This window comes from Xyrauchen texanus, chromosome 8 (genome assembly GCF_025860055.1).
Source record: "Xyrauchen texanus isolate HMW12.3.18 chromosome 8, RBS_HiC_50CHRs, whole genome shotgun sequence".
NCBI lineage: Eukaryota > Metazoa > Chordata > Actinopteri > Cypriniformes > Catostomidae > Xyrauchen > Xyrauchen texanus.
Window position 1 is genome coordinate 8,902,480 of NC_068283.1, and position 18,500 is coordinate 8,920,979.

The 18,500-nt window shown below is 38.9% G+C and overlaps 1 protein-coding gene across 1 annotated transcript in view; it reads left to right on the forward strand.

The window, feature by feature from the left end:
• Positions 1 to 16,703, forward strand: part of LOC127648384 (extracellular serine/threonine protein kinase FAM20C-like) — a 112,187-nt gene extending 95,484 nt beyond the window's left edge. Inside the window, exons 6-10 of the mRNA XM_052133046.1 lie at positions 1,265 to 1,445; positions 1,720 to 1,829; positions 8,110 to 8,191; positions 9,080 to 9,139; positions 11,993 to 16,703. Coding sequence (XP_051989006.1) covers positions 1,265 to 1,445; positions 1,720 to 1,829; positions 8,110 to 8,191; positions 9,080 to 9,139; positions 11,993 to 12,257 — 698 coding nt within the window. The 3' untranslated portion in view covers positions 12,258 to 16,703. The remainder of the gene's footprint in view (positions 1 to 1,264; positions 1,446 to 1,719; positions 1,830 to 8,109; positions 8,192 to 9,079; positions 9,140 to 11,992) is intronic.
• The last annotated feature ends 1,797 nt before the right edge of the window (positions 16,704 to 18,500 follow it).

Here is an 18,500-nt window from a genome sequence, read left to right on the forward strand (position 1 = left end):
CAACTTTAAGTAGCCCTTGCAAAATATTTAGAGTCCTGGCAAACTAGCCGCAAACTTGCCACAAATTTGCCACAAATTTGAAGCAAATTTGCCACTCCTTATTTTCACATGCACATGAGCTTGTAATTCGCCACAAATGTTTGCCAGAAATTGCTGCTCTTCACCGGTAGTGTTGAACCTACAGCAAACCTTTGGCAACAATGGACAATTTATGGCAAGTTTGCTTCAAATTTGCCATGAACTCTTGATTTTTGTAAGGGCAGCCATTCATTGGATTATGTTCATAATCTTAACCTTTAACTTTTACATTCATACATTTAAAAACAGCTCTGGCAGCTTCAGCTCTGCATTGCTTAACATTTTTTGGCAGCTAAAAAATATAGAGAATTGTCACAAACATAATGATTGTGACCAATATTTGTTGAAACCAAGCATGTATGCACACACTTTGAAAATACTGTTATTATGGACACACTAATCCTAATTTTGCATGCTATTTTGGATGGATAATATGCTAATTGGGATGCAGTCATAGACTAGCGCACGACACACAAGGAAGCCGCTAGTCTAATTAGAGTCTTTAATTGGGGAGTAGGCAAGCATGCAATAACACACATGCAGAAAGTTTGGCAACTTAATTACCCACATTGAGATGATGTAAGTGTTGGGATAAAACCCACAGATTGGCCATATTTTTTCTCTGCAGGGTTATCATTATCATTCTGCCTCCACTTTGATGATAAACATGTTTTACTGGGAAGAAGTAAAAAGGCTCCTCTTCCCCCGAGGAGTCATGTCAGGAAACATTTGAAAAAGGCGTTATGCACAGTGATTCATCATTGGCTAAACAGCAGCGTTTAATGAGCCTGTAGTGAATTGCCGCTTTTTAGTTCACTGACATCCCTCATCACAGAAAGACACATCTAGTGAAGTTGCCTAATTTAAAAACATGCTGAATTTAACTTTTTTTAGGATTGACGTATAAATCCCAGATCCCAGAAAATCCTGGATGGGTGAAAATCTTGTGGTCAGAATGACTTGACATCACCATAAGATTGATTGTAGTTTTAACACTACATGCGTTCATCATATGTGATCACATGCGTTTTCAACTCCCTCCAAATGTGGTTTGAGTGATGTGATCATAAAGCCCTTTGGACTTTTACACCTTTATTTAGCGCTGACTCTTGGGATCACCCGAACTGGATGTAATACCAGGTGTAAACGGCTTCAAAGACCTCATGCTTATTTGTTCCCCCCGCAGCCAACAACATTTGCTTCTACGGCGAGTGCTCATACTACTGCTCCACGGAACATGCCCTGTGCGGAAAACCCGACCAGATCGAAGGCTCCCTGGCTGCATTTCTTCCTGACTTGGCACTAGCAAAGCGCAAGACCTGGAGGAACCCCTGGCGCCGTTCCTATCACAAACGCAAGAAAGCTGAGTGAGCTCTTTTTCTCCACTTTATCTCAGGTCTTCACGCACCACCCCATATCTTCATTAAACTACAGTCTGCCATTATCAGCAAAAATCACCACTGCAGTTTTCACTTACTCTCACAGAAACCCTATCTGTGCAGTAAAACAATGTGCCGCCCTGTTTCAGATGGCAACTGTACTTCAATGGTCCCCAGAATGGTTTTATAGAAAAAGTGGGCAAAATACAGCCATATTCAAAGTTAAAACAAGTGTTTTGGTGTATCTCTCTGGTGTGTTAAGGTGGGAAGTGGATCCTGATTATTGTGATGAAGTCAAACAGACTCCACCATATGACCGAGGCACACGCCTTCTGGACATCATGGACATGACTATTTTTGACTTTCTAATGGGTAAGTGTTGACATTGTTTAAAAGACTTTTCTAAAACTTTGCTTATGCTTATATACACTGTCAAGTGAAAATGTATCATCACTCTTTTCTTCTTATTTTTATTTTATTTTATTTAGAATAATAATAGTCATATTAAGTATGGAAATTATGTTGTTTGACCAAAATAATTGTATCTATAAATGCATTCCTTAGGTCGGGTCAGTGACCCTGGATCTTGTTCCACCACTTTACCTCATCGATTTCTTGGAGTTATGCTCTCACCTCTCTAGTATTCCTCTAACTTTGTCTTAGGTAGGGCTGGGTATTGTTAAAAAAAATAGATATCTATACTGATACCGATATCTTGACTTTGATACCGGCTCCTAAACTATACTTTTTTCGATACCAATTGTATGAAATCCATTTTAACAAGATTGAAAACATTACCTCAAAAAACTTTGGTTTTATTTTTTCAGTTTGTTACATTTTTTACAGTCTCAAAGACTCATCTCATGAGCCTTCTGGTCTCCTCATGCCAGGCTCGGCAGGGGCAGAGGCTATAACAGTAATGTGAAGAGAAAAAAAAACCAAGAAAGCTAAACTGTTAATTCAGCCAACCCTAAGGATAAGTGCGGTTTAACAAGATAACTAGTTTAATGTGAGTTAAACTTGATAAGTTACTAAAGCATTTTTAGCATCGATTTAGCTAACTATCTATAGCCATACATCCAAACAATATCAAACGTTACGTAGGTCCCAGTTTACAGGACTATGTCACCGCGCACAGAAACGTTAATTTAACAAGTACACAAGCATGTACCACTACAAGTTAGCCGATTTTGTTTGTTGGTTTGTTTGCTAAACGTTAACATTACTTGTCGGAGTCCCAGTCATAGCGCCGCAGTAGTTTTGGAGGAGGACTCGTGTGGGCATGTTGAAGGAAGTTCCGTCTGGTGGACGCTGAGAGGATAACTGCACCGGCTCGGTCTTCTTGCAGTCGAAGACGGAGCAACTTTCTGCTCTTAAGTTTATTCTGTGCACTTAAGTTTATTCTGTGCACTGTCAAGTGCTTCGTCAGATTTGTCGTGTTGCCGGTCTAGACAGAAATGATCTTGTCACAAATATTGTATCGCATGCTGTTGGCATCGAGCCTGGTGAAATGTAGACACACTTTTGATCTTTTACACATCTTTTACTTCTATGGGGGTTGAGACACACACTAAAGCCTCACGTGTGAGCCGCATCTCTGGGCGTAACCGGCATAAACTAGTGTTTTTCCTTGATACCTAAACACAGCCAATCACCGGCACTTTTAGATTTGGGCACATCTAGCATGCTACATGCTTATCACTGATGTTGACAAGATTAACCCCTTCGGTATCCAAATTTGGTACCGAATGACAAGACATTTTTTGATACTCGATAGTTTAGAGGCAATTTGTTTAGTGCCTAAAATGTTTCAAACTCAATATCCAGCCCTAGTCTTAGGAGTAGTGTAACAATAAAAAAATACCAAAATAATTAATAAAATATAATTGTTTAATTACCAAAGGTGTATAGGGTCATGTGGCAGGGCAGAGGGCGGGGCCGGGTCGTGATCCTACACACCCGGTCCGTATTAGTCTAATCAAGCCTCCCGAGAGGGATAAAGGTCGACTGCAGAGGATCGTGCGGGAGAGAGAGATCATTAACGGACATGTCCGTCGTGTGTGTAGGATCACGACCCGGCCCCGCCCTCCGCCCTGCCACAGGTCATTAGTGACCCGAGATTTGTAATAGTCTCACAATATATATTTGGGCATCCATGAATATTATTTTTGGCGAAACACACATCCATGTTGACTGGCGACCTGTCCAGGGTGTCCCCCGCCTTTCGCCCAATGTTAGCTGGGATAGGCTCCAGCCCCCCGCGACCCTGTACACAGGATAAGCGGTTGACGATGGATGGATGGATGGACACATCCATGTTTGGTGAAACACCCATGTATCATCGCATATTTACCTCGTTAAAAGCAGTCACCCTTTGCACTTTGACAACAAACATTATTAAACAGGTAATTAGTAGTAGTGTTGTCAATTATGTTTGAATTAAAACATGCACTTTAAGTAGCTTTTTTCACTATAAAAAAAGTTTTACACCTAAAGGGATGAATAGTACTTTTGATAGTGTTGGGTTCGAGTCCACCTTAGTCGAGTCAGAGTCTTTATACAATCAAGTCGAGTCAGAGTCCAAAAGGGGCCGAGTCGGACTCAAGACTGAGTCAATAACAGGCAGAGTCCGAGTCGAGTCCGAATGAATCTGTTCATGAATCTAAATTACAATTGTAACAATAAACTCAACATAAATATTTTAAGTTTATTTTAAACTTCACAACTAAGAAAACACAAATGTCAATATAAATGTAACAAAAACACCTCTGTTGCATTTCATACATATATTTTATGATTAGTTTCCTGCTGAACAGACTTCAAAGTGGTTTCAGAATGAAAGATTGTGCTTTAAGTGTATGAAGACAAAACTATCCTTCAGCAAACTTATAAAGGACCAGAGTTTTTTTTTCTTTTTTCGGTGAGCACCCTTTTGAAGATGACACCTTCAAATTTGAAAGATTGTGTCAGAGGTGCAGGATTTTTTAAGTCCCAATAAATGTTTTATTTTGCACATTGGAGAAGGGCATTAGAAAATAATGTTTTTTTCAATAAATAAGGCATTTGTGATCATTAAGTCCTTAATTGTAATCTAAGCCTAAAGCCTGCTTTGTTCAGGAGGCCTCCTTTTTCAAATAGAAATGTGAGTAAATACAGTAAGCAATAGGAGAAAAGAATATGTGGGAGTGAGGGTTGAAAAGCAGAGAGTGAGGAAAAATGTCAATGTTCCATTCTCCTCCTAATTTTGTTTATTTTGTGATGTCATTTTGCACACGTAAATAGTTAATTAACAGAGATATTCATAAGGAGTCACAGACCACAAGCTGATGACTTATAAGTCATATTAAAGTGTATATGAATAGTCCCACATGGCGGATACCAGATGGAAATTAATGTAGTCTGGGATCTACAGTATATGAACCATATAGATATACACAGTATGGTTTATTAACCCTCTCACAATATGGTTGGAAAAGTAGGTTTTATTCCTTATGGGAGTACTTATGACTTTTAAAGGGGCAGATCAACAGCATATAATAGGTGGCTTGAATGTAAGAAGCGCTCTATACAGAGAGGAAATGTGAAGAGATGGACGCCACCTGTAAATCCTGTAAGGACACCCATGATCAGGCCATGCCACTGGTTGATTGTGCTTTGACACCAATAGAGCAATTTGCGCACTGTGATTCATAAGCGAGGGCGATTGCATCAACAATCCAGTGGGATAGCCTTCGTTTGGAGACAGACATTCCTTTTGTGCGTCCTCCATAACAAATAAAGTGCTGATCCGACAGCCTAAACTGATGGGTATGCTCAACATATGTATGCAATGCCCTCACCGGGCATAACATATGCATAGATTGCTCTTCATCTGAATTAAATGGTGGAGGAAAGATGGCTTGCAAATTAACCACCTGAGCCCTGAAGTGCATTGATAAAATCTTAGGCACCTAGCCTTTTCTAGATTTAATGATGGCTTTTGACAGATCTGGACAAATTTTCAGGCATGAGCTGTCAGTTGACAGTGCCTGTATGTCACCCACCATTTAAATGAGGCCAAAGCCAATCTGAGTGCGGTCTTTAAGGAAAGCAACTTTAGCTAAACAGATTCCAATGGCTCGAACAGGGAGTTTGTTAGTGCCTTCAGCACTAAATGTAAGTCCCAAATTGGCAACATAGCAGGGCAAGGGGGGTTCAAATGCTGTGAGACTGCTTTTGAGCCGTGACAAAGCACTCTGAGAAGCCATCGGGCAACACGGGGTGTCAAGGAGGGCGGCTTTCTCTGTGTCATGCATCTCTGTGAAAGTTAGCAAAATATGTCGACCCAGAACCACCAGGTTGCTCATCGCTTTGCCCATGGCCTGAGCGGTTGCTTCCGTGGCTCGCAGTGCCAAATCTGTTGCGGTGTGGAGCTCATTTGAACAGCTCTGGATTGTAGCCTTGCTTGAAAAACCTGGAGTACCGACATGCTGTGGAGTGCTGAACCAGCTTGGCCCGCAGCTGTATAAGCTCTTCCAGCCAGTGCGGACGTCAGTTAACATGGCTTGGAGAGGTGCGCGGGGCAGGATTTCCATCCCACGGCAGTATTATGGCAGAGGTGAACTGCGAGCACCTGTTCCACCAGGGGTAGCTTTGAGTAGCCTTTTCAGTAGGCTAAGTGCACACCAGGTCTTTGTGAGCTCCTCATGAACCTCAGGGAAGAATGTGCACTCCTCTGGACGAACAGTCTGTTGATGACGGCCGGTTTGCTAAAACAATTCAGACGAGACTATTCTGAAAGAAGCTCCTTGTCCATGGCGTGTGCACACTTCACCCTCGCTGGGGGGAGGCGGCAATATCCTCCGTGTACCACTTGCCTGAAGCTACGAGTGACACAGCATCATCCCCATCATCAGAGCCAGCAAACATAATGCCGTGCGCTCCAATAGAGGAATGATAGAGATGAAATATACTTTATTAAACAAATTGTATGTGTAAATAAGATGCTATATAACAATTACAATAATTAACAGTTTATTTAATAGTTTTTTTGGAGGTAAAGTTAAAATACAGAGATGTTACATGCTAAAAAAATTATGTATATTACTGTTCTATGAACAAGCGGCTGGAATGAGGATTAGCACCTCTAAATCTGAGGCCATAGTTCTCAGCAGGAAACCGATGGAGTGCGTACTCCGGGTAGGGAATGAGGTGTTGCCCCAAGTGAAGGAGTTCAAGTACCTCGGGGCCTTGTTCACGAGTGAGGGGACAATGGAGCGGGAGGTTGGCCGGAGAATCGGGGCAGCGGGGGCAGTATTGCACTCGCTCTATCGCACCATTGTCATGAAAAGTGAGTTGAGCCAGAAGGCAAAGCTCTCGATCTACTGGGCAATTTTCGTTCCTACCCTCACCTATGATCATGAAGGCTGGGTCTTGACAGAAAGAACTATGTTGCGAGTACAAGCGGCCGAAATGGGCTTCCTCAGAAGGGTGGCGGGCGTCTCTCTTAGCGATAAGGTGAGGAGCTCAGTCATCCGTGAGGAGCTCGGAGTAGAGCTGCTGCTCCTTTGCGTCGAAAGGAGTCAGTTGAGTTGGTTTGGGCATCTGGTAAGGATGCCACCTGGGTGCCTCCCTAGGGAGGTGTTTCAGGCATATCCAGCTGGGAGGAGGCCTCAGAGAAGACCCAGAACTAGGTGGAGAGATTACACTGGCCTGGGAACGCCTCGGGGGCCCCCAGTCAGAGCTGGTTAATGTGGCTCGGGATAGTGAAGTTTGGGGCCCCATGCTGGAGCTGCTGCCCCCGCGACCCGACTTCGGATAAGCCGTTGAAGATGGATGGATGGACTGTTCTATGAAATCGGTACATTATGAACAATTTGAGATGAGCGTACATTCATGGGGAACCACATTGTGCCTATAGTGGCTTTTAGATGTAATTGAATTGTCTACTCTATTTAAACACATCTGCTAAAATCGCAATGGAAAGTGACAACAACTTTTCAAACAGCATTTCTGTGACTGGGGTAAAAGAAATGAGAAAACAGCAGCATCGCAGCGGGAACCTCAAAACTGCAGCAATGATAATAAATCTCAGAAGTCATGAATATTAGTAAACATGTTACAGTATCTTAATCGGAACGAAACCATCAATACACTGCAATTGGAAAACACATGGATAATGTTCGATTTACTAAAGCATGACAATGAATATAAGCTTCAACAACCTTACCAGAGAAAATATCCAAGCATCAAACATCTTCGCCAATCAGACCACTGTCCTGCGACTGACTGAACCGCATAGCTTCCCCTGCTGAGGCGCTGCCACTGACACGCACATGATGCCGCGGAAGATAGTGTGAGCGTGGATGCCGCGGAAGATAGTGTGAGCGTCCACATGCGCTAGGTCTTCACGGTAACGCGCTCAACAAGCCACGTGGTACGACGCGGAGGCAACTGAGATTCGTCCTCTGCCACCCAGATTGAGACGAGTCACTACACCACCACGAGGACCTAGAGCACATTGGGAATTGAAAAGGGGGGAAAACATTTTTTTTGTTCATTGTAACCTCAAAAAACTTACTGCAGCTTTAACATTAATAAATCTTTAAGACCTTAATAAGATGTAAAAAAGCTCCATTCACTCTCCCTATCTCTTTTGTTTTTAATTTAACAGGAAATATGGATCGTCACCATTACGAGACTTTTGAGAAGTTTGGAAATGAGACTTTCATTATTCATTTGGACAATGGCAGAGGGTAAGTCTTTTTCATTAGCGTATATTTCTCCCCTCCCTTCACAACTTGCTCTTCAAAGCTCCATATGACTCCACAGGCAATTCATTTTTCAACTGAATCCATCAAAACAGTGTTTCTGTCTTGAGGTGTGAATATGTAGATGTGGAGAGGAAGGTCAGACTCATAGCAGTCATGTCTCAGAGTTTAATATGTGTGCAGTTTCATTGATTTCAGTGGGTAGAAGTCATGCAGGTGCTTGCACAGATAAAGGCTTTTGATTAAACTGGCATTTTCTTCTCTGAAGTGGCATTTTTTTATTTTATTTTTATAACTGTTGCTAAAGTAGGCCACTATGTAGTCCTGTAGAAACTCAGAGCAGAGACTCACAATGTCGATTAATTTAAACCCTGACTAAAATTCACATTTATTTATAACTTCATATTCCTTGGGGTTTCATTGTATACTGTTCTTTGTTGCAGTGTTGGATTTAAGACGTTACAAATGTCCTGTAATTACGTAATATTGGACAACTTTGTATTTTTAAATAATACTGTTTTCAATACATTTCTGTTCTATATACAATTGTAATTAGCCATGGTAATTTGAAACCAAATCTTTCAATCTTACAAAAAACAAATGTATGGACAGACGGACCGATCAATCGATTGATTGGTTTCCCAGCACTGCTATGTTCCCTGACAACTGTTAAAGACAGACGAAAAGAAGCAAGTTTAATTTGCACCTCAGAGACTGCACATTATACTAGTGTGTGATCTCTTAGACTGCTCTGAACATTGTACTTAATTGAGGGTTTTAACATAATGTCCACATTTATTTTCATGACAATCATGTGTTCAGATGAGCCAAGAGAATCAGACATTGAATCATTGTTTCTTTCTAACCCCTCAGATTTGGAAAGCATTCTCATGATGAAATATCTATCTTGGTCCCTTTGACTCAGTGCTGCAGGTAATATCGCCTTTCTTCACACACACTAAAATGTTTCTTGAATCAAAGCAATAACCTCCCAACTGAGAGAGTCACCGCAGTGCAGTACTTCAGTAAAGCATCGGCACAGCCACATCCTGCTTTTTGCTGTGACCAAATGCCTCTGATAGTGAAGTTTTGTTTGTTGACTATATCCTTGATTATATTACTTTTTTGTATATGTACATTGGTTTTATCCTCGAAGAGATGGTTTATTGCCAGAACAATCTAAAATAAAAAAAAATATGTGGCAGTTCACTGGTAATATTATGGTTCCAAATGATTATCTGTTTCATGTGCCATAGTATTTACCAATGTTTTGCTAAAGAATCTTCAATGTTGCAATTGTCCGCCATTTTTTTGCAACAGAAAATATGACTGAGAATGGTTGCATGGCATTATAAATGACACCGAATTCATGCCACATTGAAATGCAATTACATTAATAGACAGAAACAATGCAATAAACTCATGACATTGCTTTTCATTATCAACTTGTGGAAATTGCACCACATTGAGCAAATGAAGCAAAACCTTCATTACTTATTTTGTATGCTGCTTATCTGTCTATTGAAAAGCAATATGTGGATAGTAATATGTGGATTTGTTTTTTAAGAAAGAAATGCTTAATTCATGCCATACGGAAGAATATTCACACCTTGAAATGTGATCCGCTCTGCTAAATTACATTCAACTGAGTAATGCTTTAAATGTTAAAAACGTCATCGCAATTTAATAATGCCACATATATAACAGAAAATAATAAAAAGCTAAACATACATTACTGTAATCAGTGATTGATAGACAGTGTCTGTGCAAAGCTTGTAACTTTGGCCACACCCACAATTCTGTCCAGGCCTGTGACTGGATAGTGATTAGAGGAAGACCGATATATCGGTTTTACCGATTAATCGATGTCGATAGTTGCTTTTTGGAACTATCGATTATCGGTACATAATCTATTCTATTAATATTATTATTCCTCTTTTTTATTCCTCATCAATAAACCTCATCTTGTGAAATATTTATATACAAAACTACTTATCTGGTGAATATATAGGCTACAAAAAGCTTAATTTGGTAAATACTTACATATAGAGCATTGAAACGGAGCAAAGTCCCATGTTATGCACCAAATCTTCATATTTTTTTTGGTTATTATTTGGATTTTGGTTGAACAACAAAGTTTTGGAGAAGTTTGGACTCTTGTAGCCTCAGTGTCTGTGCCCGGCAAAGTAAGACATTTTTTTTTTATCACTCTATCAATCAATTAATCAATTAAAAAAAAAAAACACTCTGCCAATTAGAATAGAATAGAATCCTTTATTTTGGTCACACACAGTTTTTTGCATATATACAGTGAAATGTATTAGTTTTCACATAGCCCAGCTAAGCTGGGGTCAGAGTGCAGGGTCAGCCATGATTGGTTGTTCGAGAGCTCCATTCCTGCTGGGTTTCCCATCGAAGGCCCCATGCTGAATACACCTGCTCTTTCTTAATGAGATCTGCTGGTGAAAAGTCATAATGTTGTTAGTGTTACATGACAGTACACGTATCTTCAGTCTCATTATTCGATGATATTTCGGTGGTTGCTTGAGCACAGGTTTGAGGGAATGAAAAAATGATTGAACTTTTAGTGGAACTAATACCAGGTGTTATACAGTACAACGACAAACAATAAAGCTCTTCCAAGCATTTGAAATTCCGACATTCCAAGGTGAATGCAGTATTAGAGGAACAGTTCACCCAAAAATCTAAATTCTGTCATCACTCACCTTCATGATGTTCCAAACACATATGAATTTCTGCATATATACAGTGAAATGTATTAGTTTTCACATAGCCCAGCTAAGCTGGGGTCAGAGTGCAGGGTCAGCCATGATACAGCACCCCTGGAGCAGATAGGGTTAAGGGCCTTGTTCAAGGGCCCAACAGTGGCATCTTGGTGGTGCTGGGGCTTGAACCCCCGGCCTGGTCAGTAACCCTGAGCCTCAACCACTGAGCCACCACTGCCCCCGGTTATTAATCAGTTATCTGTCTTTTCCACCACCTTAGCTATTGGTATTGTCAAAAATATTAGTCGACCTCTAATAGTGGTTACAGGTTCTTAATGAAAAGCAATGTCACGAGTGTATTGCATACAATGTTGTTCCTCTTTTATGATTACATTTTAATGTGGCTTGAATACTGTTTCATAATTATGTGCTGTGTTAGCTCAAAAAGCAAGCGCAAATGCATATTTAGGAAATCCACCAGAAATAGTTCGCCATATGGCCACTTTGACTCACTTTTGTCAACATAAAATGGTTTGGGACCCCATGAAATCAAAAGAGTTTTGTTGCCTTTAGTCTTTGTCCATTTCTTTTCTTTTCTAGTGTACTCTCGAAAAGTTTACAAAATACCTGTATACTTTTAGCTGATAAACATATATACAATTTTGCATTTTAAAAAGTTTTTCTCTTCTGGAAATACTTACCTAAACAAAACTGATGACTCATGCTCCACTACACAAACTTTTGTCCAATCCTCCAACTGAAACCACCTCCAACCAACTAGTAAGAAGCTTCATAGCTGTGCAGTAACTAAAGGCTATTGGCTATTAAAACAAAAAGGAGGACCTCTTCAATATGTCCCGTCCCAGCTTCCTGTTTCAATAGGAAATACATCCCAACAGGACAGAAAACTGCACTCATCAAGCTATTTCAGGGGTCTTTAATGCTAAACTGCTATATTATATTGTAAAGATAGTTTGTAAATTAGAATTCTACCACTTTGTCAATTACAATTCTTTACCAATTACCACATTTTTGCCAATTACCATTCTCTTTCTCTCAGAGTGAAGAGGTCGACGTACCTGCGGCTGCAGCTGTTGGCTAAAGAAGAGTACCAGCTGAGCTCTTTGATGTGGGAATCTCTGCTGCAGGATCAGCTTACCCCCATCCTCATCCAGCCACACCTGCAGGCCATGGACCGTCGTTTACGTCTGGTGCTCAAGGTGCTGGCCGACTGTGTGGAGAAGGAAGGCTTCTCATCAGTGGTGGAGGATGACCTGGACACACAGCCATCCTCACACCACCACCAGGCACACAGAGGGAGGTAGTGAGGCCTGAACCTTGGCCCTCGCTGGTCAAACCCCCACCATGAGCCTCCAACCCCACTGAGGCTTGTGCTTGATACACTCTCTGAATTCAGTGAATTCCTAGACTTGCCACCAATGCCTCTGAGGAGCCTCCATTCCTGAAGATGTGTATATGTGCAGAGACACTGCTATGTGTTTGGCATCCGAGGACCGCTGGGACAATAAAGCTGTTTATTTAGTTTGATTGTCTTTTGATGCACTGCAAAAATTCATTGTCTTGATCACAATGTTTGTCTTCTTTTTTCCACTAAAAATATCACATGCATATTTACTGATTATGAAAAGAACAAGGGTAAATGCCCACCATGATGCATTAGAGACAGAAAGCTATCAAAGCACTGAAACTTTGAGATGCAAATACAACTTTGCAAAGTACATATGGTGACTAAGTGTAAATAGGCCCTAAACATCCTTAAATTTACATGAGAATCAAAATTAAGAAAAATAAGGAGACTTGTTTCTTCTACCCATTGACAAATTGTTTTATTTTTTTCAACATGCGGCTTTCAAATGTTCATGTACCCTAAAATCAACCCCATCAACCCCCCCAAATTAATCAGAGGTTGTATTTTTGCTCCTAAGATTACATTTATATTCCACAGACGGTTACGTTTAGGGTTGGGGTTTGTGTTAGGGAGTACAGTTATACATTAATATGCATTCCTGTTTACTGTATTACAGTTACAACCAGTGGCGTAACTTAGGTCTTGCGGGCCCTATTGCAAAGAAACTGTTGGGCCCCCTGGATGGGGGGGGGGGGGTCCTCACCCCTCGGTCCCATGGTTGACCAAAAGAAACCATAAAAATGACCATAACTCAAGGGCCCTAAGGCAGCCTCCCACCCTGTTCTCCCTCTAGTTACACCCCTGTTTACAACTAAAAATGCAAATCGCTTTTGGTGCCACCAAAAAATTTCACCTGGAAATTTCACCTCAATTATTTGCCAATAGGGTAAGAAAAATTAACCGAATTCAATATATATTCTCTAAAAGCGAGTTTTAATATGCAAGTTTGCTTCTCAAGTCCCTACCCCCCTATATATACAGATACAATTAGTTTTTGTGGCCAAAGCTCAAAGCTACAGTACAGTCATCTTAGCTGCACCTTGATTTGTTTGAGAGGTTTGCTGAAATAATTTATCAGCTTTTTGCATATTTATCCCCAAAAGTCAATGAGTGTACAGAACATATCTCCTTTATAGAGGGACCAAAGTTAGAAGCAAGCTAGAACAGAGAAATAGATGAATATTGTTTTAGTACTAATGGCACATACAAGCTTTAATCACAGTACTGCAGTGCTCATGTGCAAGACGACTTTCATACATACACAGTTTAACGGCACTTCCCACCATCCAAACTAACCGCATCAAAGAACCTTCATCTAAAATGCATATTGTGCAATCAAACCTTCAATCATTGTGTCAGATCCTGCACATTTGTTTCATTTAGGGTAATTCACTGGTGAAGTGCACCCTTCGTTTAAGGTTATTCAGAAGTGAAGCACATGTTTATTATGGACTCTATGGAGAATGAGAGAATGAAGCTGATTGGTTGTTCGAGAGCTCCATTCCTGCTGGGTTTCCCATCGAAGGCCCCATGCTGAATACACCTGCTCTTTCTTAATGAGATCTGCTGGTGAAAAGTCATAATGTTGTTAGTGTTACATGACAGTACACGTATCTTCAGTCTCATTATTCGATGATATTTCGGTGGTTGCTTGAGCACAGGTTTGAGGGAATGAAAAAATGATTGAACTTTTAGTGGAACTAATACCAGGTGTTATACAGTACAACGACAAACAATAAAGCTCTTCCAAGCATTTGAAATTCCGACATTCCAAGGTGAATGCAGTATTAGAGGAACAGTTCACCCAAAAATCTAAATTCTGTCATCACTCACCTTCATGATGTTCCAAACACATATGAATTTCCCTCTGCTGAGGGACACAATAATAGATGGGGTGGCTGTGGCTCAGTTGGTAGAGTGGGTCGGCCACTAATCGCAGGGTTGGTGGTTCAAATTCAGGCCCACACGACTCCACATGCTGAAGTGTCCCCAAGTTGCTCCCAATGGCAGACTAGCACCTTACATAGCAGCTCTGCTGCCATTGGTGTATGAATGAATGTGTGAATGAGTCACAGTGTAAAGCACTTTGAATACCGTTAAGGCTTAAAAAGGTGCTATATAAGTGCAGACCATTTACCATGATACCGTAGCCTCAGTCAGAATTGGGGTTGGGGACCGAGAACCGGTTCTTATTAAGAAAACAGTTATTTTATTAAAAAGTTATTTTTTAATAAAATAACATTTTATTAAAAATACCAGAACTGAAGGATTCTCAAGACTTCCAGTTCATTAACGCTTCTTGATTGTGCATTCGTCCATTGATGTGAATGGGAAACCGTGCTAAAACCCTCAGACAGTGTTTCCTGTTTTACCATTCAGTGGCACTGCAACCCTGCTACTAAATCAGCAGAGTGAAACATACAGCGTGACCAGTGTAGTCCGATTCCTGAACGAATGGCTCTTATGAGCCAATTTATTTAAATCTACAGGGTGCATTAAACAGCGCAAATTACACTTATGAGCCGTCCATTTGAATCTACTTTTTTGCGTCCAATCTAATCCGATCTCTGAACGAGTGACTATTATGAGCCGGTTCTTTTGAAACATATATGGTATTAAACGCACAGTGTGACCATTGTAGTTTGACTCCCAAACAGTTGACTCTTGTGAGCAGGTCCTTTGAAATTTACAGCGTGAAACATAAAGCACGACCAGTGTAGTCTGATTCCTGAACGAATGACTCTTATGAGCTGGTTCATTTAAATCTACAGCACTAAACATACAGCACAAATGACTCTTATGAGCTGGTTCATTTAAATCTACAGCACTAAACATACAGCACAAATGACTCTTAGGATCTGGTTCTTTTGAATCTACAGCATGTAACAGACAGTGCCACCAGTATAGTCTGATTCCTGAACTCTAAAAAGCCAGTTTATTTCAATCTACAGTGCAAACATAAAGCACGACCAATGTAGTAAGATTCCTGAACGAATGACTCTTATGAACCGGTTCTTTTGAATCAAGCATGAAATGCACAGCGTGACCTGTGTAGTCCGATTCCCGAACAAATTATTATTATGAGATGGTATTTTTAATCTACAATGCGAAACATACAGTGTGACCAGTGTAGTCTGATACTGAAAAGAATGACTCTTCTGAGCAAGTTTATTTGAATCTACAGCGCTAAACATACAGCGCGATTGACTCATGAATTTTAAATGAAGTCTAAAATGGATGGCGCGACCATTGTGGTCCGATTGACGAACGAATGATTCTTATGAGCTGGTATTTTTTTATCTACAATGCGAAACATACAGCGCGACCAGTGTAGTCCGATTACTGAATGAATGACTCTTAGGGTTTTGGTTCGAAACAACATTAGAGTGAGTAAATGGTGACAATTTTCATTTTTAGGTAAACTTTTCCTTTAAACATGAAAAATTGGCTGTTGTGGCATTGCAAAGAATTTTTGCTTTCATTGGGGACAAATTGTAGCGAAATTTCGTGCCAGGTTAGGACATGGTGTTATGGTGACCGATGATTTTATAATATGATTTTAATTTAATTAACATTGAATTTCTTTTTCAACTGTTTTCTTGATTTTTCAGTGCCAGTCTCATGAATGCTGTATACTGAACATTCAACAGAGGTTATTGTTACATTGGTCTGTATAAACATGTTTTCCGCTCTCACTTATTTTGTATTGTGTGAACAAAGGCCAATAAGGCAATAGAGTGCCTTTCATTAGGAGCACTAATCACCGATTCACTCATAGCCATCTATCATATTTTTAAAGAAATATATGTTCAACGATCTGTTACATGTTGAAAGCTTGCATTGCTATTTATTAAGAAAGAGTTCATTTGTAAGGAAATGTTGAGGGCTTTTAGGTCTTTTTTTTAGATTGTTTAGATTTAAATGAAGTCCCTGTTCCTCGCAGACATTGTATAGATGATTTGATAGTCTGACTGCTCTGTGTAAAGTGTGACTATATGCCTGAATCTCTGAGAGGGGCACGTGTTGTGTGTTTAACCCTAGTGCCTGTGCAATGCTCGAGAAACTGAAATGTTTTGGGATTATTCACACAATGGCTTTTTCGTACCCCGTGGACTGGACTTCAAGGGTTTATGGGATCGTCAAGGCTTCTTTGGCCAAACAGACTCAAAACTTCCCCCATTCTGTCAGTGTGTCTATGTAAATATCTATAAATATAAATATGTTGATCCAGGAGGCTGTTTTTGGAGCAAAAACACAAATAATTCCTTTTCTGTCTTAGGCATTGTTACTGTGAAGACCTGTTTGCAAAATGATACAAGTGTGCAATAAATGAAGCTATGTTGTTGAACTTTTTCTATGTGAAATGCAAAGCAAATATACATTTATTTCAGAGTGTTTCAGGTTCAATATAAGTTAAAGATATAGTTCACACGAACATGAAAATTCCACCATTTTTTCCATGTCATTTCAAATCTGCATGACAGGAGTTGAAAGATTGAAAAAAGCTTTGCATAAATGTGGTTCAAAGAGATTGTTTCATTATACATGCAATCTATTATTTGACCATTGGGTGGCATTACAACTGCTATGTAACAGCTTCCACAACAATGACCTGACAAATTGACAAATGACACATTTTGCTTGGTTAGTCCTTCATACAGATATTGAAATAGAATAGAATAGTTTCAGAACAAAACAACAGAATAAAATGTAATCTAATAGTTCAGAATAGAATGACATGATAAAATAAAAAAGTACAAGAGAACAGAATAGGACTACAAAGTGGGAGAAAGTGGGAGCACGGGCTGCGGTGGGAATGTGGGAGCACGAGGCGATCGACTGTGTTCTGTGACTGTTACCGGGTCCTTAAATAACACTTAACAAGCAAGTAAGGGCAGATGGTGCAGATTCTGGTGGCAAATTACAAAATAAAACAGAACAACATAATAATATAGAATAGAAATGAATAGAATCAAATAGAATAGAACAGAAAAACATAAGAATATAGAATAGAATAGAACAGAACAACATAATAATATATAATAGAACAGAACAACATAATAATATAGAATAGAACAGAACAACATAATAATATAGAATAGAATAGAACAGAACAACATAATAATATATAATAGAACAGAACAACATAATAATATAGAATAGAACAGAACAACATAATAATATAGAATAGAATAGAACAACATAAGAATATAGAATAGAATAGAATAGAACAGAACAACATAATAATATATAATAGAACAGAACAACATAATAATATAGAATAGAACAGAACAACATAAGAATATAGAATAGAATAGAACAACATAAGAATATAGAATAGAATAGAACAGAACAACATAATAATATATAATAGAACAGAACAACATAATAATATAGAATAGAAAAGAATAGAATCAAATAGAATAGAACAGAACAACATAAGAAAATATAATAGAAAGGAAAATAATAGAATACAACAGAACAACATAATAATATAGAATAGAAAATAATAGAATCAAATAGAATAGAACAGAACAACATAAGAAAATATAATAGAAAGGAAAAGAATAGAATAGAACAGAACAACATAATAATATATAATAGAATAGAACAACATAAGAATATAGAATAGAACAGAACAACATAAGAATATAGAATAGAAAAGAATAGAATCAAATAGAATAGAACAGAACAACATAAGAAAATATAATAGAAAGGAAAATAATAGAATACAACAGAACAACATAATAATATAGAATAGAAAATAATAGAATCAAATAGAATAGAACAGAACAACATAAGAAAATATAATAGAAAGGAAAATAATAGAATACAACAGAACAACATAATAATATAGAATAGAAAAGAATAGAATAAAATACATTAGAATAGAACAACATAAGAATATAGAATAGAATAGAACAGAACAACATAAGAAAATATAATAGAAAGGAAAAGAATAGAATAGAATACAACAGAACAACATAATAATATAGAATAGAAAATAATAGAATCAAATAGAATAGAACAGATCAACATAAGAAAATAGAATAGAAAGGAAAATAATAGAATAGAACAGAACAACATAATAATATAGAATAGAAATGAATAGAATCAAATAGAATAGAACAGAACAACA